This window comes from Chiloscyllium plagiosum, chromosome 47 (genome assembly GCF_004010195.1).
Source record: "Chiloscyllium plagiosum isolate BGI_BamShark_2017 chromosome 47, ASM401019v2, whole genome shotgun sequence".
Lineage (NCBI taxonomy): Eukaryota > Metazoa > Chordata > Chondrichthyes > Orectolobiformes > Hemiscylliidae > Chiloscyllium > Chiloscyllium plagiosum.
The window spans coordinates 6,610,164-6,637,521 of NC_057756.1; the positions used below are offsets into that span (position 1 = coordinate 6,610,164).

General features: G+C 43.8%; 1 protein-coding gene across 1 annotated transcript; it reads left to right on the plus strand.

Moving 5' to 3' along the window:
- On the plus strand, positions 1-27,352 carry LOC122544241 (myelin-associated glycoprotein-like). The gene is made up of 9 exons (XM_043683318.1): positions 1-168; positions 4,004-4,079; positions 8,368-8,790; positions 10,595-10,897; positions 15,837-16,124; positions 18,859-19,146; positions 20,877-20,961; positions 23,790-23,856; positions 27,203-27,352. Exons 1-9 carry the CDS (start codon positions 1-3, stop codon positions 27,323-27,325), a joined length of 1,821 nt encoding a protein of 606 aa, XP_043539253.1. The 3' UTR covers positions 27,326-27,352.
- The last annotated feature ends 6 nt before the right edge of the window (positions 27,353-27,358 follow it).

Sequence of the window (27,358 nt, forward strand, 5' to 3'; positions counted from 1 at the left end):
ATGGATGCTGTAATGCCAAGTGAAACACTCTCCCTTGGAAGAAGGAAGAGCATTGATCTGAGACTGTGCTTGCAGGTTCAACTGCCAAAACTATTGGAAACAGGTCTAGCGGAACAAGTCAGTGAAAGTGATTGGAGTGAACTGAACAATGCTTTGGGTGGAGAGAGTGTAAAGCTGTGAGTGAGTTGCAGTTTACAGATAATTGACAGGGGAAGAAACTGATTGGTGAGCTTATTCGGCAATACCCTTGTCGTAGTAATTTGCTTTAAAAGTTCTGGTATGGCAGTTCAGCTTGGTCACGTGGCAGTTAAATCCTGCAATATGGGGTGGGGTCATGGATGCAGCATGTGTCCGATCTATATGAAGGGACTGCCACTGGCCTTAGAGGCTTCAGTTCCTGGTTGTCAGGGCTGGACCCACAAATGTATTCACCATTCTGCATGCACGATAGGTACAATTGCATTGATATCATTATTATGGAGGGATCCACATCACATCAGAGAAGTGCAGGCAGAGTACAGATGGATGAATACCTAGGCTTCTCAGAGACCAGTTGGAATTCAGATCTTTTAAACATCTGGTAATATGTCTCTAATGATGACAGTGAAACCATTGTCGATTATCGGGGTGGGGTGGGGGTGGGGGGGAATCCCATCTGGTTCACTAATATCCTTCAGGAAAGGAAATCTGTCATCCTTACCTGGTCTGGCTACATGTGACTCCAGACACATAGTAATGTGATTGACTCTTATCTGCCCTCTGGGAAATTCGGGGTGGGTAATTATAATGACGGCCTTGTGAGGGACACCCACAACCGGTGAATAAATAATAGGATATGCCACACAGAAGCCTACTGGTCACAGAGTAAAAGGGTCATAGAGATATACAGCACAGAAACAGACCCTTCAGTCCAACTCATCCATGCCGACCAGATATCCCAACCCAATCTAGTTCCACCTGCAAGCACCTGGCCCGTATCCCTCCAAAACCTTCCTATTCATATACCCATCCAGATGCCTTTCAAATGTTGCAATTTTACTAACCTCCACCACTTCCTCTGGCAGCTCATTCAATACACGTACCACCCTCAGCGTGAAAACATTGCCCCTTAGGTTTCTTTTATATCTTTCCCCTCTCACCCTAAACCTATGCCCTCTAGTTCTGGACCCTCCGACTCCAGGGAAAAGACTTTGTGTATTTATCCTATCCAATGCTGTCTAATTGGATTCACATTTTAAGTATTGGTGAGGGTAATGTTGCTATTGAACTCCACCGAGCATATTTTTGCCAATTTACTTCGAATATCAATATGACTTTTACATTTTATGCTATCCTCTACAAGTTTGCCTCACTTCGTGCAATCCGCAAATTTGGAAATGTGAATAGCTGACGCCCTTACAGAGGTCCTTGTGGAACACCAATCACATCCTGCCAACCTAAGTACCTACCAGTCATCCTAATCCGCTGTTGCCTTCCACTCAACCAATTTCTCAATTTCAGAGAATGTCATGTGTTAATAAGAAGTAGGAAAGTGGGGAATGAAATTAGAATGCTGGTAAAATGAAGGGGAATATCAATTAAGATTGCTATACAGTATAATACCATTACTGGGGAACAAGGACATTGGGTAGGCCATTTAGGGCTGAGATAAGGAGATATTTCTTCGCCAGAGAGTGAGGAGCCTATAGCATTTTCTGCCACAGAAAGGCGGCACGGTGGCACAGTGGTTAGCACTGCTGCCTCACAGCGCCAGAGACCCGGGTTCAATTCCCGCCTCAGGCGACTCTCTGTGTGGAGTTTGCACATTCTCCCCGTGTCTGCGTGGGTTTCCTCCGGGTGCTCCGGTTTCCTCCCACAATCCAAAAATGTGCAGGTTAGGTGAATTGACCATGCTAAATTGTCCGTAGTGTTAGGTGAAGAGGTAAATGTAGCAGTATGGGTCTGGGTGCTATACGCTTCGGCGGGTCGGTGTGGACTTGTTGGGCCGAAGGGCCTGTTTCCACACTGTAAGTAATCTAATCTAATCTAATCTAAAAAGAATTGGACCACTTGATGTGAATGCATGCAGATTTTACAATTCAGTAGATGATTTCAGGGAGCATATGAGCTGCCAAAATATAATGTCTAATAACGGAAATCTGGCTGCAGCATATCCATGAATGGAAAGTTAATTTTCAAGTCTATGTAACATTTTGAAAAGAAGATAAGGAGACCATGTTGCATTGATTATAAGACCACGTGTCCACGCACTTTAATGGAGGATATCAGATGGAAAGAATAAAAGGTGAAATCTATTCATTTAAACACTATTATTACTCAGTCGTGGGATATAAGCATCGCTAGCTAGCTAAGTAAGCATTCATCTTTCTCCCTAACTGCCCCTTGAGAAGGCAGTGGTATTCAGTATTAAGGAGGGGGGGGGGTTCTAGCGTGAATAAATAGGGTAAATCAGTTCCCACTGCTTAAAGAAATGAGAAGTAGAGGGTTCACGTTTAGAACCATTGGGAAACATGGGAAAAAGGAACAGGAGGAGGCCATTCAGCCCTTAGAGCCTGATCCACAGCTCAGGATGAGAATAGCTGCTCACACAATTCAGTCCCCGGTTCCCAGTTTATCTCCCATATCCCTTGACCCCTTTAGCCCTAAGAACTATATTTACACCTGGCATGGACCCATCCAATGTTTTGACCTCAAAGCCTTTCTGTGGCAGAAAATGCTATAGGCTCCTCACTCTCTGGTGAAGAAATATCTCCTTATCTCAGCCATAAATGGCCTACCCAATGTCCTTGTTCCCCAGTAAGGGGGAACATCCTGCCTTTCCAGACCTTTTAGAACTCCATGTGGTTAGACTAGATCCACCTCTCATAATTCTCCACGGTGCTAACGGATTCATTCCCTCTTCATACATCACTTCTGACATCCGAGGAAAAGAGACGGAAGGATTGGAGCAAACCACTCAGGCACAATGCATTTAGGATATGGAATGCACTGCCTGAGAGTGGGGTGGGGGATGATGCAATCGATTCACTAAAGCTTGAATATGAAGACTGATGGGGAACAGAGGGGAGAGGATGTGAAAATGGATGAGGAATGCAACGGTCTACTGGCGGTTAACCAAAGGGACATGTGTTAGACTCAGCAGGAGGACAGACAGAGGTGGTGATGCCTGTGAAACCAATGTTTTGGGAAGCGAACTCTACCAAGACACAAGTGGAGGGTCTGAAACAGTGCCAAGCAGTGAGACAGTGAGGATTTTGAATTATTGTTGCTTCGGTGGACAGTCAGTGAACAGTCCATTCCTGAGTGAATTGATCAAAATGAAACACAATTTGCAAATGTTCCATTCCCCTTTTCTGCTTCGAGTCTGCCTGATTTTCACGAGAGAATTACCTCACCTCCTCAACTCTCCTATCCCCCCATGTTTGTTGTGCGTTTCATTCCTCATATTGGGCGCTTCGACTCAGAAAACTTCATTTTCTTCTCCAGTTCTTCCTTCGAGAAAGGGGGAATGTAATATTAGCCATCGTTTCAGCAAGGGCGAGGAAAGGCGAGGCTTGGTGTTAAAACAGCGGTATTTCAGAGATTTTTCAATTTGCTGATACGGCCAGTTTCAATCGCTTTCAATCTGAGTGATTGACTACAAAGCTGCTCAAAGTCACACAACTGTGAGTCTGGAGTCACCTTTAGGTGGAAATACTATTGGGGAGAGTTTTCCTGAATAACCATATGTAAATGACAAAGGCAGGAAAATGTTGTTTCACGATCACAGAGGCGAGCTCTCAATTTTAGCGTTTTTTAAATTCAATTTCCACCAGCTGCCTTAGTGGGTGGGGATTGATCCCAACTCCCTAGTACACTGACTGCAGATCAGACCATTCCATTGCAACTCATGCAGTGTCTCAGTGCAAATCAGATCAGATAGAGGTTTCTACAACATGCACAATGCAGTAGATCTCTCAATTACCTCTTTTTTTGTGGACCGTTCCCCGGTTTCATTTGGCAGTGTTTCACCTTGGAATCGAAAATAAAACGCAAACCAAATCGAGCAGCGAAATCAGAAAAGAAAAAGGTTGCAGCAGGTCGAATTAGGATCAATTGAGCCGACCCAGTTTCTTAAGTTGAAACAGAAACTGTGAAGACTGGACGTCATGTCTAAATATAGAAGATAGACTGGGTTAAACTGTTTGCTGAAGAAAACATATCTCTGCGCCACTGGCATTTCAGCCACAGCCTTCTGCCTGGTCAGCTGAAGGTGTGAAAAGCACACCTCTGTGTCATTGGTAACCGCAATAGAACATTTACAACGCACTGACAGGCAAGCCGATAAAAGGTGTGAGAAATCTGAGGCTGAACCTTTCCGTCAGGTTATTTTTGGTACCTGAATCTGCAATTCAGGTGACTGAATAACTGATGAGAGGAAAAGACCAATTTGCCTCTTTTTTTTGGCGTTATATCCTGTATCCTTACCGCCCATATCCCAAGCATGATTGTAGCTGCTTGGAAGGATGAGCAGCCACCCTGGTCTCTGAACGTGAGCGAGCTGTTGGAGAGAATATGAGTCTCATTCACTCACTGTGCCCGGCAGCTGATCCCCCCATACTCTGATTCGATTCTAATCGATAAGTGATATATTACCAGAGAGGAGACTCTTCCTGAGCCACGTTTCAACTTCAATCCGTCTGAGATATATTCCGCAGTGATGCAGACTGTAGCGTTCCTTTCTCTCATCGTGTTACTTGACAAAGGTGCAGTATTATCTTTCAGAATTGCTGGATTTTGGAATAACTTACTAATGTCTGAAGCTGTTGTTGGAAATTATGGGTCAGTGTGGAGGAACAGAGGGATCTGGGTGTTCAAGTACATAGATCCCTCAAAGTTGCAGCCCAAGTGGATAGGGTTGTTAAGAAAGCATATGATGTTTTGGCTTTCATTAACAGGGGGATTGAGTTTAAGAGTCGCGAGGTTTTGCTGCAGCTCCACAAGTCCCAGGTGAGACCACACCCGGAATATTGTGTCCAATTCTGGTCACCCTATTGTACGAAAGATAAGGAGGGTTTGGAGAGGGTGCAAAGAAGGTTTCCCAGGATGCTGCCTGGACTGGAGGGCTTGCCTTATGAAGAGAGGTTGACTAAGCTCGGACTTTTCTCTCTGGAGAGAAGAAGGGAGGAGACCTGATCGAGGTATGCAAGGTAATGAGAGGCATGGATAGAGTCAATAGCCAAAGATTTTTCCCCAGGGCAGGATTGACTGGCAGGGGGGGTCATAGTTTTAAGATATTAGGAGAAAGGCATAGAGGAGACATCAGAGGTAGGTTCATTAAGCAGAGCATTGTGAATGTATGGAATGCATTGCCAGCGGTGGTGTAGCCAGAGTCCTTGGGGAAATTTAAGCGACTGCAGGCATGCACATGGAGAGTAGTGAGTTGAGGGGTGCTTAGATTAAGTTATTTTATTTTATGTTAGGATTAATCTGGGCAGAACATCGTGGGCCAAAGGGCCTATTCTGTGCTGTACTTTTCTATGTTCTATGTCTATGTTCTATGAAATATGGTATTGGTTCAGTATATAAATATTTCTGGTTGGTATGTGAGTCTGTTAATGAACAGACACTTTCACTGGAAATTCCATATCTTGCACTTTCATTGGAGTTTATTAATTCTCAGTACATATTTCAATTTCTTCAAAAGGAACTGTTATTGTAATTTGGGGATTCCCAATGATAATAGCAGGCTATTCTGGACCTAGTGCTATGTAATGAACCAGACTTTATAAAAGATCTTAAAGTAAGGGAACACTTAGGAAGCAGCGATCATAATATGGTAGAGTTCAGTATGCAGTTTGAAAGAGAGAAGGCAAAATCAGATGTAATGGTGTTACAGTTAAATAAAGGTAATTATGAGGGCATGAGAGAGGAACTGACGAAAATTGACTGGAAGCAGAGCCTAGCAGGGAAGACAGTAGAGCAAAAATGGCAGGAGTTTGTGGGTATAATTGAGGACACAGTAGAGGTTCATCCCCAAGAAAAGAAAGATTATCTGGGGATGGATTAGACAGCCATGGCTGACAAAGGAAGTCAGGAAATGCATCAAAGAAAAAGAGAGAGCCTATAAAGTGGCCAAGAGCACTGGGAAATCAGAAGATTGGGAAGGCTACAAAAACAAACAGAGGATAACAAAGAGAGAAATAAGGAAGGAGAGGATCACATATGAAGGTAGGCTAGCCAGTAATATTAGAAATGATAGTAAAAGTTTCTTTCAATACATAAGAAACAAATGACAGGCAAAAGTAGACATTGGGCATTTCAAACTGATGCTGAAAGGCTAGTGATTGGAGATAAGGAAATAGCTGAAGAACTTAATAAGTTCTTTGCATCAGTTTTCACTGTGGAAGACATGAGTAATATCCCAACAATTAAAGGGAGTCAGGGGGCTGAGTTGAGTATGATTGCCATTACAAAAGAGAAAGTGCTAGAAAAGCTAAAAGGTCTTAAAATTGATAAATCTCCTGGCCCCGATGGGCTACATCCTATAGTTCTGAGGGAGGTGGCTGAGGAAATAGCAGAGGCGTTGGTTGAGATCTTTCAAAAGTCACTGGAGTCAGGGAAAGTCCCGGATGATTGGAAGATCGCTGTTGTAACCCCCTTGTTCAAGAAAGGATCAAGACAAAAGATGGAAAATTATAGGCCAATTAGCCTAACCTTGGTTGTTGGTAAAATTCTAGAATCCATTGTTAAGGATGAGGTTTCTAAATTCTTGGAAGAGCAGGGTCAGATTACAGCAAGTCAACATGGATTTAGTAAGGGGAGGTCGTGCCTGACAAACCTGTTAGAATTCTTTGAAGAGGTGACAAATGGGTTAGACCAGGGAAACCCAGTGGATGTGGTCTATCTAGACTTCCAAAAGGCCTTTGATAAGGTGCCACACAGGAGGCTGCTTAGTAAGGTGAGGGCCCATGGTGTTCGAGGTGAGCTACTGGCATGGATTGAGGATTGGCTGTCTGACAGAAGGCAGAGAGTTGGGATAAAAGGTTCTTTTTCGGAATGGCAGCCAGTGACAAGCGGTGTCCCACAGGGTTCAGTGTTGGGGCCGCAGCTGTTCACGTTATACATTAATGATCTGGATGAAGGGACTGGGGGCATTCTAGTGAAGTTTTCAGATGATACAAAGTTAGGTGGACAAGCAGGTAGTACTGAGGAAGTGGGGAGGCTGCAGAAGGATCTAGACAGTTTGGGAGAGTGGTCCAGGAAATGGCTGATGGAATTCAATGTAAGCAAATGCGTGGTCTTGCACTTTGGAAAAAAAAGTACAAGCATGGACTACTTTCTAAACGGTGAGAAAATTCATAAAGCCAAAGTACAAAGGGATCTGGAAGTGCTAGTCGAGGATTCTCTAAAGGTAAACATGCAGGTTGAGTCCGTGATTAAGAAACTGAATGCAATGTTGTCATTTATCTCAAGAGGGTGGGAATATAAAAGTAGCGATGTGCTACTGAGACTTTATAAAGCTCTGGTTAGGCCCCATTTGGAGTACTGTGTCCAGTTTTGGGCCCCACACCTCAGGAAGGACATACTGGCACTGGAGCATGTCTAGAGATTCACACGGATGATCCCTGGAATGGTAGGTCTAACATACAAGGAACGGCTGAGGATCCTGGGATTGTATTCATTGGAGTTTAGAAGGTTAAGGGGAACTGAAAATGTGTTGCTGGAAAAGCACAGCAGGTCAGGCAGCATCCAGGGAACAGGAGAATCAACATTTCGGGCATAAGCCCTTCTTCAGGAAGGGCTTATGCCCGAAACGTCGATTCTCCTGTTCCCTGGATGCTGCCTGACCTGCTGCGCTTTTCCAGCAACACATTTTCAGCTCTGATCTCCAGCATCTGCAGACCTCACTTTCTCCTCAAGGTTAAGGGGAGATCTAATAGAAACTTACAAGATAATACATGGCTTGGAAAGGGTGAACGCTAGCAAATTGTTTCCGTTAGGCGAGGAGACTAGGACCCGTGGGCACAGCCTTAGAATTAGAGGGGGTCAATTCAGAACAGAAATGCGGAGACATTTCTTCAGCCAGAGAGTGGTGGACCTGTGGAATTCATTGCCACAGAGTGCAGTGGAGGCCGGGACGCTAAATGTCTTCAAGGCAGAGATTGATAAATTCTTGATGTCACACGGGGAGAATACGGGTAAGTGGAGTTGAAATGCCCATCAGCCATGATTGAATGGCGGAGTGGACTCGATGGGCCGAATGGCCTTACTTCCACTCCTATGTCTTATGGTCCTATAATTTGATGAATATATTGTTGGTAATGATATCTATTGAGTGTTTGACAATTGAGTTCACAATATTTGACTGTCATTAATTTGGTGTAGTTACAGAGTTCTTTGGAAGTCTAATCCATTTTCCTTATTTAGCTGTCCATAGTTCCCGATGGTCGCTGAAGGTTCCCTGGAATGTATCGGCAGTGAAGGGGTCAAGTGCGGAGATCCCGTGTACTTTTGATTACCCCGCCGGAGGCAGAAATCCACGGATTCTCTGGTTAAAGGGGGGTCATAAACCGGGAAGCCCAGGGGTTAGCGTTATCTACAGCAACAGAGATCCAGGTAGTGTGAGCCCTGAATATAAAGGGAGAACAGAATTGAGGGGGGACCTGACAAAGAAACAATGTTCATTGTTAATAAAACACGTAAGGAAGAGAGATGAAGGAGAGTATTACATCAGGGTGAAGATTACTACGGCGAGGAATATACCAGACGCCAGCTCTCGCAATATTCCTGTCTCTCTCACCATTTTAGGTAGGTGTTCCATTCATTTCAGGGCTTGTACGATGAATTGTTGCATTCCAGCATGTGATGTGGTCATTGCTGACTGGACCAACATTTATTAAATATGCATAATTTCCCTGCCAATAGAGGGAGCGATTTTTCTTCCTTAACCATGGAAACTGAGAACCCCCCACCCCACTCCACAACCCACAGTGAGGTTAGGGAGGGATTTCCAATACTTAGACCCAGTGCCTTTGCAGCTACAGCAACCTCCCTCCAAGCCCAAGTGGTTTCGAGGGGAACTGCAGGAGTGTGCGAGGTGGCATCCCGAGTATTTGCACCCTCCCATCCTTCTCGATAGTAGAGAGCACGGGCTGGGAGTGCAGTCAGAGGGGCTTTGGTGAATTGCTGCAGTGTATCTTGTAGGCGGAGGTACACTGCTTTCAGACAAGGAATGTGGATCAAGCAGGCAGATTTGTCCAGGGTGGTGAGAAGCTTTCTGAGTGATGTTGGGATCCGCATCCATGCAGGGAGGTAGAGTGGGATCTTTGATGCTGCCTGACTTGTTGTGCTTTTCCAGTACCTGCCCTTGTAGCTACATGTTTGCATGACTAATCCAGCCAATTCCTGGCAATGGAGATCCGTTCAGTCAATGACATCCTCAGTCTCGACCTACAGACTGCTTCTGGCCTTAGCTCAATGCACAAAACGTCATTGCAACTTTCAAAACAGCAATTGGAAAGCTCAGTTCAATATTAATATGGTGTTTGCTGGGCTCAAAAAAGGATCTGCATTATGCCCGACGGAAGCATGCCCGAAAAGTCGATTCTCCTGCTCCTCGGATGCTGCCTGACTTGCTGTGCTTTTCCAGTACCACACCCTCGACTGCATGTACTTACACCCCCAGCATGTTTCCACTCGTCGAACTATCTCACAACATAATGCAGATCCTTTATTGAGCCTAGCAAACTCCATATTAATATTGAACTGAGCTTTCCAATTGCTGTTTTGAAAGTTGCAATGATGTTTCGTGCATTGAGCTAAGGCCAGAAGCAGTCTGTAGGTCGAGACTGAGGATGCCATTGACCGAACGGATCTCCATTGTCAGGAATTGGCTGGATTAGTCATGCAAACATATAGCTACATGTGCAGGTCAGAGAGAGGAATTGTGCAGCAAGTTACCGATCGCTTGACTCTCCAAATTCTGTCCACCATTGAAATTCTGGTGTTTCAAAGATCCCACTCTACCTCCCTGCATGGACGCAGATCCCAACATCACTCAGAAGGCTTCTCACCACCCTGGACAAATCTGCCTGCTTGATCCACATTCCTTGTCTGAAAGCAGTGTGCCTCCGCCTACAAGATACACTGCAGCAATTCATCTCCTCGGGTGCTGCCTGACCTGCTGTGCTTTTCCAGCATCACGCTGTGGGCTCTGCAGCCACATCGGCAACCCTCACTTTCTCCCTGTAATTAATTGTTGTCAAAATGAGGCCATTGTCCTCACACGGTGTGTATTTCCCCCCACGAATTAACACACGGTGCCTGCGAGGAACTGTCTGCATATGTTATATCCTGTAGCCTAAAGCGGGATGTTAAATAATCCTCCAGGATCAAAACACACTGGGGGAAGGGGTGGGGGGAGGCGGGGGATGTGAATAGTAACAAAGCACAAGTATGTTCTTATTAATTCTGTAACTCTGAGGAAGCTTAGGCTGTAGCAGAGATCAAGAAGCAAGTGTTGCCATGCATTTATTTGTCATTGTTTGCACATCCCTCCCTAATATAGAATTTGGAATCTCTAATTCTTCTTATTTTTCCTTTCTGCTGACAGAGAAACCTCAAATCACAATCTCTGAGCTGTTCATTGCTGGAAAACCAGCTCATCTGAACTGTTCAGTCACCCATAGTTGTTCAACTTGTGATTTTGAGCTGAAATGGACACAAAGGCCGAGCCTAACTCCTATTCAATCACAGTCAATGAAAAGCAGGAATAATTTCGAGATTTCCTGGACTGTTTTATCAACATTCTCGTTCGTTCCATCCGCTGATGATCACGGACGGACCCTGGTCTGTGAACTTACAGGGGCTGATGGAGTGGTGACCGGTCAAGAAACTCTTAGATTGGATGTGAGATGTAAGTCGTTGTTTTTCTTTCAGCTTTACTTAACCATCCGATCAGTAATCAGTTTCAGATTTTGTCTCTTTTGTTCAACTCTCCTGGAAAAGTGACCTTTTTCAAACTGGAATTGGACAGTATATCAACGACGTTATTAGACAAACGACTATAACACGTTGAACGGCCGTAATGATCAGAGTAGCAAAAGGTCAGTCTCTCCCTAAATCTATCAATCATTGGCCAGCGACCATATATGCTTCCACTGGTAAAGAAGTGGATCTATACTTTCTTTTCCCTAAATATTGTCCCTTTCATCATTAACATCTAATGTCAGAAAATAACTTTGCCCATTTTGACATGGCTAAATCAGCGTTAACCCTGAGACATTAGATTACTTACAATGTAGAAACAGGCCCTTCAGCCCAACAAGTCCACACCGCACCGCCGAAGCGCAACCCACCCATACATTTACCCCTTACCTAACACTATGGGCAATTTAGCATGGCCACTTTACCTGACCTGCACATCTTTGGATTGTGGGAGGAAACCGGAGCACCCGGAGGAAACCCACACAGACACGGGGAGAACGTGCAAACTCCACACAGTCAGTCGCCTGAGGCAGGAACTGAACCCGGGTCTCTGGTGCTGTGAGGCAGCAGTGCTAACCACTGTGCCACCGTGCCACCCACATGAGTTGGAAATGGAAAGGGAAGATTACCCTCCACCACACCGAGAAAGGCAAGGTGATCTAGTCAAGGATGGGAACCAAGCACGACCCTCAGAGTGGAGATAGACTGGTAAATGGGAAGATCAGGAGTGGTGAGACCAGAGGTAGCAGGCACTTTGTTTTTGGAATGTATAAAACCCAACGTGCTTGCCAATAACAACCCATTTTAGAGTGCAACTTCAGAATTTTTTCGAGATGACTCTCCCAAAGTTGGCTCAAAAAATAATCACTGACCTGCATCTTAAGACTCTTCTGATCATTTTGTAACATTATCCACTGCACCAATTCCATGTTCACCTAGGGAGAATAGTGAACTGGAGACTTCAATGAGTTATATGGTTCCTGTCCAACATGGGTCTGAATTGACTGAAACACAATTAAGACAACAGATGAATATTGTGACAATCCTATGGCTTTAAGAGGTACATTTACTTCCTTCTTTTATGAAGAAAGGTGCCGAGTGGTATGCTCAAAACCAATAAGGTAAACAGCCTCTGAGGCCTATTCTTTTACAAGTTGAAACAATAGAAGTGGCCTGAATGGGTGGGTTTGAGCTCGCACAGAACCAGGATTTTTAGATTTAGCTTCCAGCTATTTCTGGGTCTTGAAGATAGACATGGAATCTGTTATTCATCTCTTTGTAACAGCCAAAAGCTGGATTTTCTTCCTGCTGCTAGAATTGCATTTGAGACATAGAGTCATAGGATCATAGAGATGTACAGCATGAAACAGACCCTTCAATCTAGCACATCCTTGCTGACCAGATATCCTAACCCAATCTAGTCCTCCTTTCCAGCACCCGGTCCATATCCCTCCAAGCCCTTCCTATTCACATACCCATCCAAATGCCTCTTAAATGTTGCAATTGTACCAACCTCCACCACTTTCTCTGGCAATTCATTCCATACATGCAGCACCCTTTGTGTGAAAAAGTTGCCCCTTAGTCCCTTTTATATCTTTCCCCTCTCACCCTAAAGCTACGCCCTCTAGCTCTGGACTTCCCCACCCTAGGGAAAAGACTTTGTCTATTTATCCAATTCATTTCCTTCATGATTTTATAGATCTCTATAAGGTCATCCTCAGCCTCCAGGGAAAACAACCCCAGCTCATTCAATCTCTTTCCTATAGCTCAAATTCTCCAACCCTGGCAACATCCTTTTAATCTTTTCTGAACCCTTCACGTTTCATAATATCCTTCCAATTAGAAGGAGACCAGAATTGCAGGCAATATTCTAAAAGTGGCCTAACCAATGTCCTGCACAGCTGTAACATGACCTCCCAGCTCAGATACTCAGGCGTACAAAGTTAAAACTCACACAACGCCAGGTTATAGTCCAATAGGTTTATTTGGAAGCACTAGCTTTTGGAGCGCTGCTTCTTCATTGGATGATTGTGGAGAATAAGATCATAGGATGCAGAATATATAGAAAAATGTTGCTGTAAATTCTGTGTCCTATGATCTTATACTCCACATCACCTGATGAAGGAGCAGCACTCCAAATGCTAGTGTTTCCGAATAAACCTGTTGGACTATAACCTGGTGTTGTGTGACTTTTAACTCTGACCAGTAAAGGGAAGCATACAAAATGCCTTCTTCACTATCGTATATACCTGCATCTCTACTTTCAAGGAGCTATGAACCTGCACTTCAAGGTCTCTTTGTTAGCAATAGGAACTTATCATTAAGTGTATGAGTCCTGCTCAGGTTTACTTTCCCAAAATGCAACACCTCACATTGATCAATCTATTTTATTGAATTGCCCTTGCCGAGGGTGTGTTAATGGGATGTTACAGTACTGGAATGGTAATTAATAGTATTTAGTATATATACTATTTTGTTAAGCATTCTGATAGATTTACACTTACACCAATCCCTTTCTTTTTGTTTATTTTGACTGTATTTTAACTGTAGTGTAAAGAGAAAGTATGTTGTATTTAAAGTCAAGTAGTTTGGCCAATCAAATTGCATCTGGAACACAACCTCTTGCACTTACTTTTCAAATACGAAAAGCGTTCTTATTATACTTTAAGGGGATTTGATCTGGTCTAGAATGATATTGGTGGTGCCATTCATTTCCTCCAGAAATTAACTGACTAACTTCTGACTTTGCACCCGTAGGAATTAAATGCTGATAAATAGAATCCTGTATTTTGCTTTGTTTTAGATAAACCTAGAGTTTATCAAATCCGAGTTGCACCAGAGAGAAGAATGGGATGTCTTGTATCTGTAGAGTCAGAGCCAACCCCCCAGCAAATTTCACATGGAATCTCAGTGGCAGAAACATCATAGAGAACACTTCAGATGTTACAGTTCATTCTTGGACGATGTACAATAGGCTGCTTCAGAGTTCGCTGACATTGACTCACCCAGCAGGATTAGAAAAACTAATGTCATGCATAAGAGGGAACGAGTAGGGCATTAGTATCAGCAGATACCAACTCAATTCAACAGTTACTCTCGCAATGCATTGCATTTTAATTACTGCAGACAGTTAATCCCATCACGAACACAAATGTAATCCTAATGGCAAAGCCAGTGAGTATATTTACTTTCTCCCAAGAAATATTTCATTCATGCTGATTTGTTGGCCCAAATCTTCAGTTTTGCTTAAACAAAACATTTGTTCAAACAGAAGTCCAAAGAACTGGGGATGCTGGAAATTGCTGTGAAAACTCAGCAGGTCTGTCAGCATCTGTGGAGAGAAAGTGGACTTCAGTTTCTTGTCCAGTGACCCTCCTTCAGAACATTTTCCCTGATATTTGATCATGCACAAATCAGGTCAAATTTCAAAAATGGCAAATTTTAGGAGATAACCCAATTATTAAACTGTCTGATGGAAAGTGCTAATTGGTTGCCAAATGGAGTTTGATTGGCTGCGATGTTGCCTTATAGAATGTACCAGTTAGTGTTAACTGACAGTTAATTAATAAACCCTGTTTAAATTTTGAAACAGGCAAATGTATTCTGATTGGTCATGACATTTAAGAGACAAATTAACTATTTTGCTATCTATTTGATTGTCTAGTGTGTTCGGTTGCTGGCTAAAAATGATCTACATTTGATTTCTACAAATCTAATTACATTTCTCTTTTTACTTTCCATTTTAAAATGAAAACTATAATGTAAGATGTATATTATGAATCCATAATAATAATTTTAACAAGTGAAAGGACAGCTTAATTAAGAGCCAAATAAAATTGGCTTTGTATTAAGATGTCTTTGAAGCATATAAAAACAGCTAGTTGAGTGCCACTTATCTCTTGAGTACAACATTAATAGATTTTTGGAGTTCAGTGAGTAAGCGAGTTATGAGGAGGAAGGGAAGGAGGCGTTCTGTTGGTTTTACTTTAACCTAAACTTTTCCAGCCTCAGGAATGCATTTTACTCTGCTAATAAGGAGATATAGCTATTTATTTTATGTAGACAACTAATGACAGATAGAGTCCTAGAGTCATAGAGATGTGCAGCATGGAAACAGACCCTTTGGTCCAACCCGTCCATGCCAACCAGATATCCCAACCCAATCTAGTCCCACCTGCTAGCACCCGGCCCATATCCCTCCAAACCCTTCCTATTCATATACCCATGCAGATGCCTTTTAAATGTTGCAATTGTACCAGCCTCTACCACTTCCTCTGGCAGCTCATTCCGTACACGTACCACCCTCTGCGTGAAAAAGTTGCCCTTTAGGTCTCTTTTATATCTTTTTCCTCTCACCCTAAACCTATACCCTCTAGTTCTGGACTCCCCAGCCCCAGGGAAAAGACTTTGTCTATTTAACCTATCCATGCCCCTCCTAATTTTATAAACCTCTATAAGGTCACCTCTCAGCCTCCGACGCTCCAGGGAAAACAGCCCCAGCCTGTTCAGCCTCTCGCTTCAGTTCAAATCCTCCAACCCTGGCAACATCCTTGCCAATCTTTTATGAACCCTTTCAAGTTTCACGCAATCACTGAAATGAGGTATTCATAAAATGTTTTTGAGATTATATCTGGGAACAGCGAGAGAATAGTTTATAGTAAACGTGATATCGTACAATTCTTAATTTGGCTTGACAACAGCACCCTTTGGTGGTGAACACCACTGTTATTATCTCTTGGCATTTAAATTGTTGTCAGTGATAATTTCATTAACTTCTCCAGTTAGTTAAATAGAATACACTCCACAATCTAGACATTATGTGTGGATGATTGCAATTATGACCATATGAATCTGCTCCATTTCTTCAGATGAACCCACAATAGTATTTGATCTGAAGTGCACAAGTGCCAAGAATGAGACTTCATGTATCTGCATTGACAGAGCCAATCCCCCAGCAAACATCACATGGAACATCAGTGGGAAAAGCATCGCAAGGAACACTTCAGATATTATAGTCTATTCCTGGATGAAGAATAATGGTCTGTTTCAGAGCTCTCTGACATTGACTCACCTAAATGGATCTGAAGAGCTGATTTTATGCAGGGCAGAGAACGAAAATGGCGTTAGTGTCAGGAAATACCAGCTCAATTCAACAGGTACGTCCTAATTTCTTTATATTTCACTCATGGGATGTGGGCATCTCTGGCCGAGCCAGCATTTATTTGTCCATCCGTAGCTGCACTTCAGAAGGTGGTGATGGGCTGCCTTCTTGAACAACCATGCTGTAAATACACCTTGAATTCCATTCAAGAGTGATTTCTAGATCTTTGACTCAGCAACACTGAACTAATGGTGTAGCCAAATCAAGATAGTGAGGAAGTTGTAGATAGATTTGCAGGCAGTGTGGTCCCATGAATTTGTGCAGTTGTCCTTCTAGATGGTAATAGTCATTGGGTTTGGAAGGTGCTGGCTAAGAAACCTTGTCAATGCTACACACTGCTGCTACTGAGCGTCAGTAGTAGAGGGAGTGGGTGTGATGCCAATCAAGTGGGATACTTTGTTCTGGATGGGTTCAAGGCTATTGAGTTTTGTGGGAAGCTGCACTCATCCAGGCAAGTGGGGCGTATTGCATCACACTCATGACTTGCTTTGTAGGTAGTGGGCTGGCTTTGGCAAGGCAGGAGGTGATTACCCAATGCAGTATTCCCAACCTGTTGATTGTCCTTGCAGCCTCTGTATTTGTTTGGCAAATCCAGTTGAATGTCTGATCAATGGTAACCCCCGGAATGTTGACAGTGAGCGATTTAATTATGGTAATGCTGTCGATTGTTACGGTAATGGTTAGATTGTCTCTGTCAGCGATAGACATTGCATGGTATTTATGTGACATGATTGGTTCCTTGCCACTTGTAAGTCCAAGCCTGGCTGATCATGTTTTGCTGCATTTAAACAATGACTGCTTCAGAAATGCCCTGAAATTTGTTTGAAAGTCACTTGGATAGGGACATGAATCGGAAGGATTTAGAGGGATATCAGCCAGATGTTGGTAGATGGGACTCGATTAATTTAGGATATCTGGTTGACATGGATGTGTTGGACCAAAGGTTTTGCTTCCAAGCTGCACAATTTTACGCTGCAGACAGCTTACTCCATGACTAAGACAATTGGGTCTATCATTTCTTCTGAGACCGATATTATTTTCCAAACATGCATTTTGCTCATAAAATTAGTGCATTACAAGACATTTCTCCTTGAAAATGAAAGAAAATGCCATAAAGTTCACCTTTCCAGATGTTTGATGAAGGTACAACATTATATTTACACTATACATACAGTGTTAAACTTGCATGCCAAATGGATCTCAGCAGCTTATGGCCATTTAGTACACAATGTTTGGACACACTGTGTATGTATTGGCTTTCTGCTTGACCCAACCATCCTGGTTGAGAGTGTGGTATTTACGGGCGACATGGTGGCTCAGTGGTTAGCACTGCTGCCTCACAACACCAGGGTCCCAGGTTTGATTCCAGCCTCAGGCGACTGTCTGTGCGGAGATTGCACATTCTCCCTGTGTCTGTGTGGGTTTCCTCCGGGTGCTCTGGTTTCCTCCCACATTCCAAAGATGTGCAGGTCAGGTGAATTGGCCAGGCTAAATTGTCCATAGTTACTAGGTGCATTAGTCAGAGGTGGGTGGGTTACTCTTTGGAGGGTTGGTGTGGACTTGTTGAGCCGAAGGGCCTGTTTCCACATTGTAGGAAATCTAATCAAATCTAAAAGCACAGCAGGTCAGGTAGTATCTGAGGAGCAGAAGGATCGATGTTGTGGAAATAAACATCAGGAATATACCTGAAACGTCGATTCTCCTGCTCCTCAGATGCTGTCTGACCTGCTATGCTTTTCCAGCACCACACTCCCAACTCTGATCTCCAGCATTTGCAGTCCTCACTTTCTCCTCAACCATCCTGGTAGCTACCAACTTTGGTCATTGATTTCAGTGAAGTTAGAGCTCAACTGGAAAAATGAACAACTCAAAACTGAGATTTGACAGAATTCAATTCCTTTTTTAACATAAGGAGACCAACAATGTCATGGCAAAAACAACACTGAAGTGCTAAACAGGCATGACCTGTCTGAATATCAGCAGAGATTCTGAAGGATGAATGGTTCTGTCTTCCATAGTCTGTAACTACTGCTGGCATCATAAATGATTTAAATATAATGTTCTGTGTTGAGTTAGCTGGGAACGTAATCCATTGTCCCATTAGCTTCTGAAGCCAGCCACAACTCATCAACATGGATCTGAAATGATTTGGGAGATTTCACTCTAGTAACCTGTGCTTTTTCCAACGCTATGCTTTATCAACTCTGACTCTCCAGCATCTGCAGTCCTCACTTACTCCTAACCTCAATCAATAGCTTGCTGTCAATTAATAGGGTGGCATGGTGGTTCAGTGGTTGGCACTGCTACCGCACAGTGCCAGGGCCCTGGGTTCCAGCCTTGAGTGACTCTCTGTGTGGTGTTTGCACAAATTCCTCGTGTCTGTGTGGGTTTCCACCAGTTGCACCAATTTCCTCCTGGAGATGTGCAGAATAGGTGGACTGGCCATAGGGAATTGTCCTGAACTGTCCATGGATGTGCAGGCGAGGTGGATTAGCCCTGGGAAATGGGGTGGGGGGGGGGGGTAAGAAAGAATGGGGGTAGATGGAATGCTTTTCAGAGTGTTGGTGCAGACATGATGGATCGAATGGCCTCTTGCTGCACTGTAAGGATTAGATCACGTAATGTCATTATCTCCCTTAGTTAGTCAATAAAAAGAGGTCTTCAATGTAAACACCACAACTCCTTGATTAAAATGCGCATAATTTGGACACCATTGTTCTTTGTTGTAGGGAGATCCAGCATCATATCTGGTCCAACCTGCACCAATTCCAAGATTGGCCTCGCTTGTACCTGCAGAGTCAGAGCCAATCCCCCAGTAAACGTCACATGGACCCTCAATGGGAGAAAGATCACGGGAAACACTTCAGATGTTAGAGTTCATTCCTGGAGAATGAATAATGGCCTGTTTCAGAGCACCCTCAAACTGAAGCATCTCACTGGATTTGAAAAACTAATCTCATGCACGGCTGAGAATGCGCAGGGTGTTAGTGTCAGCAGGTACCAGCTCCATTCAACAGGTACATCTCTGAATGTAATTATTAGAAACAGCTTACCCTGTCACAAAGTCAACTGTGGTAGTAAATTTGTAGTCTCTTTTCCGCAAAACGTAGCAAACCAAAATTATATATAATATTTTACTGAACCCGTTATTAAATGCAGGATTGATTTTTTTGTAACCAACGTATTGAGAGATATTGTTCAACCTCTAGGGCAGGTGTGCCTGTGTCCAGCCCCAACTGACCACTATCACTGTGAATGTGAACCATAGAATATAGAAAATAGTTGAAGGAGTAGACCATTTGCTGTTCCAGTCTGTGCCGACATGCAATATGGTCACGACTGATCATCCAAGTCCATCCCTTGTTCCTGCCTTCTCCCCATTCTCTCTGATCCTTTTAACAATAAGAACAAAATCGCTCTCCTTCACAAAAAACACTCAATGCATTTGCCTCATCTGCTTTCTCTCGGTATAATGTTAATGCGCATATAATGCCCAGCTCAATGTCTTCTCTGAAGGTGTGACTGTAATAATTGTAACTTTTATTCATTGTGATCAAAATGAATTTATATGAAGTGGGAGATGTCTCTTGTGTCCATTAAACCGACAGGAATCATTCTGTTAATTTGGGTCTTTTTGATACCAGAAACTCTTCTCAATGTTATGGACTATGCTCCTGGCTGTCATTCAGTTGATTTCAAGAATTAGAGCAGGAGTAGGCCATTTGGCCCATCGACTCTCCTGTACCATTTAATCACACCATGGTCGCTCAGGTTCTGGACTGAACTCCCCTTTTCTGTCTGTCCACCCTGCAGACCATGTCTCTCTTGTTGAATGGAAATTTACCAAGCACTTTAATTTAGTCAATGGCCACACCCACTGCTGGCTGGGGAAGAGTGTTCCAAAGATTGCGAGAAAGAGAGTGAAGGAGTTACTAAGCCCCCTCGGACTTTTCAGCCATACCAGTTGATCCCCTTCGACCAAAGAATGATATCTAACTCCTTCTTCAAAACATCCAATGTTTTGGCCACAGAACTTCCACAGGCTCCCCACTCTCCAGGTGAAAACATGTCTCCTCATTTTATTCCTAAGTCACCTAACCCGGACTCTTAGGCGATGACCCCTTCTGATTCTGGGCTCCCTTGTCATAGGGAACATCCTTCCTGCATTTGCACTGTCTAGCCCAGTTAAACTTTTATAGGTTTCTGTGAGATCCCTCTCTCCCCCACTCTTCTAAGTGCAAGGGATTATATTCAAATGCAATCCAGTTATGCTTCATACATCAGCACTTGTTACCCCATTCCTACCTGAATCTAACCCCTTGAACTGAAGGGAGCGACCCATACTGGTCTATTTCAGAAGGGAGACAAGTGGGAAACATTTTATTGTGGATGTAAAGTCACATATGGCAACACAGCATTGGGACGGTAGATTTCATTCTCATGACTTTGATATTTCTTTTCTCCATCGATCTATATGGGTTGTCATGCACAGCGTTATTGAGACTACATTTCAATCCCAAATAAAATATATATATATATATATATTTGAATTCCACCACCAGCCTAATTTAACGAATATCTCCAAAGCATTATCTACAATCTCAGGATTGCGAGGCCATCTCACCTTTGAGGAATAGAGCAACTTTATTATGTTAACATATATAGGGAAGTGTATTTTCATTCAGATAAATGCTATGTCACTATCAACTCATAATCTTAGAGCACTGCCTTTTCTGAATATTCCTAGGAAGCCTTCCCTGGATAATTTCCATCTCTGTCGGAACAGCTTTGGCCGTTATCAGTCTGATTTGGATTGCAGTGAAGGTGCGGAGGTATGTGTTTATTTTGGCATGTCATGCTTAAACTCAGGTATCATAGGCTGCACTTTAGATATGGTATGTTTAAACTCAGGTATCATAGACTGCCCTTTCGGTCGGTATGTTTAAACTCAGGTATCATTATCATAGACTGCCCTTTCGGTCGGTATGTTTAAACTCAGGTATCATAGACTGCCCTTTCGGTCGGTATGTTTAAACTCAGGTAACACAGACTGCCCTTTAGGTATGGTATGTTTAAACTCAGGTATCACAGACTGCCTTTTCAGGCTGATAGCATCAGATGACTGCATATATGGAGGGCTCAGTTAGAATGGTTTACTCTGAGATTCCTGATCCTGCAACTGAGTTGAGAATTAAAAAGGGGGCAATGGAGGAGAGATTATTTCTCAGTGTTTCAATTCAACCTGTTGTCACACTTCTCTGTAGTGAAAAGGGACTCCAGCCTCCAGCCTTCTGTACCAAAGGTAGGGACACTACCACATCAGTCATAGGAGCCCCATAAAGAAAGGGTGTCCTCATTTGTGGGCTTATAGGTTACAAGTTAATCAACACTTTCAAGTGTATTGTCTATACTCTGGGTACAGATGGGACTTGAACCTAGAATTCTCTAGTCCAGTGGTAGGGAGACAGTGACTGGACCACAGGAGACTATGTTCCAAACTGCTGAAAATAGGGGGATGACAGAAGTTTTCGGGAGCCCCCGGTGGGCATACCACTGGCCGATCACCGATCCATCACTTCTCTCAGCCACAGTACCAAGAGACCAAGAGGGAACAATTGCCGTCCTGGCTTCACAAGGTTCTATTCCCTACAGAATTGATTCAAATTTCAGCAGAATGGTAAGAGAATGCACCCCAGCAGTGGGAAATTGTGAGAGAAATGTCCTCACAATAAGCACGTGAAGTGTAATACCGTCTGTCTGCTCAAGCCATTCTCAATGCATGCTGGCTTTCTGTCATTGCAAGCATCTGCCCAAACAGCAGTTTCCAAATTCATTACATGACTGAAAATGTCTTTGGGAGGAATCCTCAAGTCAGGGTGAGATTTCAATGCAAATTCAATCTTGTTGGTTTTGACCGCCATAGTCGTTGTCGTGCCCTTCTTTAAAAAAAGGTACATTCACAAGATTTCGCCATCATTGGCTGGGCCAGCGTTTTATTGCCCCTTGAGAAGGCGATGGTGAGCTGCCTTCTTGAGACATGTGCTGCAGTCCATGTGCTGCAGGTAGACTCCCAATGGAGTTAGGGGAGTGAACTCCAGGATTTTAACCCAGTGACTCTGAAAGAAAGGCGATATATTTCCAAATCAGGATGGTAAGTGGCTTGCAGCAGAACCTGCAGGGGGTCATGTTCCAATGTCTCTGCTGCCCTTATCGTTCTAGATTGAAGGAGTTATGTGTTTGGAAGGTACTGTCTGAGGAGGCTTAGTGAATTCCTGCAGTGCACTATGTAGATGTTCACAGGGAGTCCGAGAGGAAAAGTAGGAAGAGTTCAGTGGATGGTGACTTTGTTCTTGTCTTCAAAAGGGAATTGCATTAATTTCTTACTGAGGAAAAAGTCCATCATATGGAAGTACTTTTAATATGAATACAGGTCCACGGTATCTTCTGTCTTAGATTCTTCCTCAAGGGGTCACTGAAATAACTCCACAAAGGTCAGTATCCTGTCACCAGGTCACCCTTTATTTCCATGTGTATAGTACATGACACTGACCCAACTAGCTCAGAGCAGGCTCTCAGGGTGAGCAGAAGCCCCGACACTTTTGTTTATTTATTTTTTCATTTTTTTTTTGTGTGTGTGCAGGTGTGAGACACAGTGAAAGACACAAGGTGTACAAATCTTTATTCAATTCCCACCACCAGGAAGAAAGGAAACACCCGAGTGGCCAGTGACAAGCAGTGCCCTTCACATCAAAGGGCAATACTGTGTGATCAAACAGTGAAGGGGAGGGCAGGGATTAAATCAAAATAGAGTTGGATGGGGAAATAATAGACTCCACTCCCCGTGGCACCCACCTCTCCCTGAACAGCTCATGGGTGTTGGTGGACACCATGTGCTCCTTCTTCAGAGACACTCGGGCTCTAATATAACCACGGAAGAGGGACAGGTAGTTGGGCCTAATGACCCCCTCCACGACCCCGCTGGCTGGATCTGTTTATGGCCAGTTTGGCCAGGCCCAGGAGCAGACCCATGAGGTGGTCCTCAGACCTGCCCTGCCCCCTCCGTACCGGGTGACACTCCTGTTTCTATGTGTCAGGCAGAGCTCCCTGACTGGACCAGGTTAACAGCCCCAATCGGGGAACTCCTATTCTATGAGGTCCACCTGCTGAACTCACATCTTCCCATTGTCCACTCAGTCAAACCCCTTAGGATCTTATGTTGCTTCAATAAAATCACTGCTCATTCTCCTGAACTCCAATTGCTTCAGGCACAAATTGTCTAATCTTTCCTCATAAGGTAACCTCCTTCACTCAGAAATATTTGTTAGCAATTTGTTGCCTGGTTAGAATCTGCACTGTGCTCAGGCTGGGCAGCAACTGAGGAGCAGGAAAATTGACATTTTGGGCAGGAGCCCTTCATCAGAAAGGGTAAAGGGCTCCTGCCTGAGGTGTCGATTTTCCTGCTCCTCAGATGCTGCCTGATGTGCTATGCTTTTCCAGCACCGCTCTAATCTCCAGCATCTGCAGTCCTCACTTTTGCCTAATGTGTTCAGGCTCGCTGTTCATGCAGAATCCCAGCAACCTGTCAGACTCATTTCTACTGATTTTTGCGTGCACCACGTTACCTGCTTACTTGGAACTCTTTAACGATTTTTGTTTTTAGCAGGAAGAAAAGAGATATAGTTGCTACTCCTGCAGCCAGTTTGACACAGCACCCACTGAACACAGAGGTAAGTGAGAACATGGAAAGTACCTAAATCAGAAGTGGCTATCACATAATTTTGGATTCTGGTTCTGACCAACTCAATGGAAAATCCCTGTTTGATGGAACTCATGCATTAGCAACTGCCCACCTCAGTCCATAGCTTGGAGGTGACTCATTGAACGATTGCTCTGGGAAATGAGTCACAGATATGTTCTGAGTCACAAATTTCAAAAAGGCCCAAAGATAGATGTATCCTCCACATGCAGAAAAAAAAATACTAAACTTCTTTTTAAACTTTCAAAAGAAACTTACAGCATATGCTATCATGCATTTTACAATAGTTCCAGCTCGATCTCACAAAAAGTGCAAATGTTGCTCAATTGCTTTGACTCCAGTCTGGGATATCCTGCAGTACTTCAAAGCACTTATAAAACAAGTGAGACTTGTGATGTGGTTTTCTGGCTTATTGCCGCTCAGTTTGGGCTGATCTTTGAGCCCCACTATTCCACAAACTGTGACACGTGTTTCTACTGTGTATACCACAAAAACCAATTTACCTGACTGACTGCAACTCAGAACCTCAACAGAATATTCACTCTGTTTCGTCATAAAGAGGACAAATCACTCTAATTGTTATAAATATTTATCCTATAATAAAAATGACTAAAAAGATGGATCACTAATTACTGACCAACTATTACTTAGGTCTATTTAAGCTATACATATATACTTAAGCTAAACCCTTTTAATCCCAAGATAGACTTGTTCACAAGTATCAGAATAACAAAGTAGTGTGATATTGGTGGGGGGAAATATAGTCATAGGAACCACAATTCTCAACCATAATTTCAGACCACAAAAGTAAAATGGTTCTCAGAATTCTCTTGATTCCTACTGATTAAACATTGTCTGCAAAGCAATGAGCAGTCTTTAATTCACTGATTGATCAGTTGGACCCAGAGTCTTCCCTTTTGCATTATGTTCGAGAATTATTTCTGTCAGCATCTCTGAAAGCCGTCATCTTTTTCCCATTTCTTTTGACAGAGAGCAGGAGAGAGAAATTTTACAGTGAAAAGTGACAGAGAGATGCTGTTTGTCACTGACCCTCTGAGGTTTCCCTTGGCATTTCACTCATGGGGGCTGAGTTAAGCTGCAGGTTGAACAATCAGAAGGCTGTCCCTTTGCTCAGCTCTCCTGAACCCACAGCAAGTGCTGCCAATGTCTCTGGATTCACCATGTGTCCCAGGCCCACGCACTAAACAGCCCCACCGCCCTGGGGCAGAACACTTTAACTCCCCCGCCCACTCTGCCAAGAACATGGCTGCTCCACTGCCAAACTCTAGCTGCCCAACAATTAGAGGAAGAACACCTCATCATCCACCTTGGGCCCCTCCAAACACATGGTGTCAATGTGGATTTCATCGGTTTCCTGATTTCCCCTCCCCCTGCCTTATCATAGATCCAACTTTTCAACACGGCACTGCCCTCTTGAACTATCTTACCCGTCCATCTTCCTTCCCACCTATCCAGTCCATCCTCTGCTCTGACCTATAACCTTCATCCCCACCTTCATCTACCTATCGCATTCCCAGCTACCTTTCCCCCAGCCCCACGTCCCCTCCCATTTATCGCTCAGCCCCTTGGGCCACCCCCTCATTCCTCATTGAAGAGCTTATGCTCAAAATGTCAACTCTCCTCGGATGCTGCCTGACTGGCTGTGCTTTTCCAGCACTACACTCTTCGACTCTGCTCTCCAGCATCTGCAGTCCTCACTTTCTCCAATGTGTTTGGACTCACTCTCCCAAAACAAACTACTTTTTCCGAAGAGCAGCAATTTGATTCACTCGGACTTGAACAAGTTGCAAACAGGCTTCTTCCACACTTTTTTAAAAATAAAGCGCTGTCCACCTGCCCATTCAGGTGCACAGTCAGATGGGATGGAAAACAAAATCTCGCAGAACAGAAAGGAATTTCTTGTTAAAATATTGGAGAAACTTGCAAAGGTTTGCTGCACCATTTTTCTGGTCTCAAAAGGTTTCCATATTGCATGTTCCACTCTAAAATACACCCACAAAATATCAATACTCTTCGTGTTCATAGTGTGTAATCCTTCGAAGGAGATGTCGCTTGGAATTCCTGAATCTTGGAATGAACCAGCTTGCAACTGTCATGGGTAAGACCTCCTTGCACTGAAGGACCCATCAGGTCGAAGCAGTTTAAAGGGCAGGTCTCACCAACTAGATCATCCTCCAAATGCAGTTGACATTTATCGCCGAGTCTGTCCTTGGGAGCCAAACATAAAGTCCAGAATCAGGATGAACCTTGACAAAAAAAAACCATCATGAATCTCGTATTAAACCTGGTTTGCAAACTAATTGCAGAAGCATGTGCGTTGGAGGGGCCATGATTTGTTAGGAGAAAGTGAGGACTGCAGATGCTGGAGATCAGAGTGGAAAATGTGTTGCTAGAAAAGCGCAGCAGGTCAGGCAGCATCCAAGGAGCAGGAGAATCGATGTTTCGGGCGTAAGAAGGGCTTATGCCCAAAACGTCGATTCTCCTGCTCCTTGGATGCTGCCGGGCCATGATTTGTTCCTAGCTACAGACATCTCGAGGGCACCGTGCTCAGTGGGTGTTACTCCAGACATACAAGAAGGAACGGTTAGTGAAGGCCCTTCTTCCCACTACCCATGCTGTTCCTTGGGGCTGATCCGAAACTTCGGACAATGAGGTGATTCTGGCAATCTGTTCATGGAACCATCCAATGGTATCCGCCATCTCTCCTGCCTTTCCCTCACTCACACCTTCAGGTAGAAATTCCTATAACCCCTTCATTCACCTATTGAAGGACATTATCCTGTAACCCACCATTGTCCTTTTGGTTCTTCACTGAGCTGCGTAGGTGCATCATTCTGTACTGCCCTGTCACTTTTGTTTATGGGTTTTGGGCATCACTTAATTGGCTGACTGGCATTTATTGCTCATTCCTAGTTGCCCTGGATAATGTGGCCATGTGCTGTCTTCCTGAATCTTTGCAGTCTTTTGAGCGAGGGACAATGCTATGTTGAAGACAGATGATGACTTTAGATCCAAACACTAGGAAGGAATGCTGATGTAAATGCAAGTCAGGATTGTGTGTGGCTTGGCAGGGAACTTGTAGGAGATGGTGTTCCCATGCATGTCATTCTGGGTGGTAGACACCATGGGTTTGGAAGGTGCTGCTAGAGGAGCTTTGCCAAGTGACCGCACTGGGGCTTCGAGATTTCTCGGTCCTTGCATTGGTTGGGACATTTGCAAGATACACTCCTGATTCAGGTAATACACTCCTATCTGTCCCACCAGATCCATAACTAACACATAGCTTTCTATCACAGACCAAGTCAGATGAAAGTGAGGAGGTTCTGTATTCAGCGGTCTGTGTTTTCAACGCTCACAAACCTGACCCTCCAGCCCAGGAAGAGGAGCCCAGTGAATATGCTGCAATTAAATGGAAATGATATCAAGATGGATTCACCCAATTCACCGAAATG

Bases quoted from the DNA above. Each gene is read 5' to 3' on its own strand.
- LOC122544241 (XM_043683318.1), top strand. From the start codon at position 1: ATGGATGCTGTAATGCCAAGTGAAACACTCTCCCTTGGAAGAAGGAAG. The intron at 169-4,003 runs GTAAAGCTGTGA...TTCATTTGGCAG, and splicing joins ATGCTTTGGGTGGAGAGAGT to TGTTTCACCTTGGAATCGAA. The intron at 10,898-15,836 runs GTAAGTCGTTGT...CCATTTCTTCAG, and splicing joins TCTTAGATTGGATGTGAGAT to ATGAACCCACAATAGTATTT.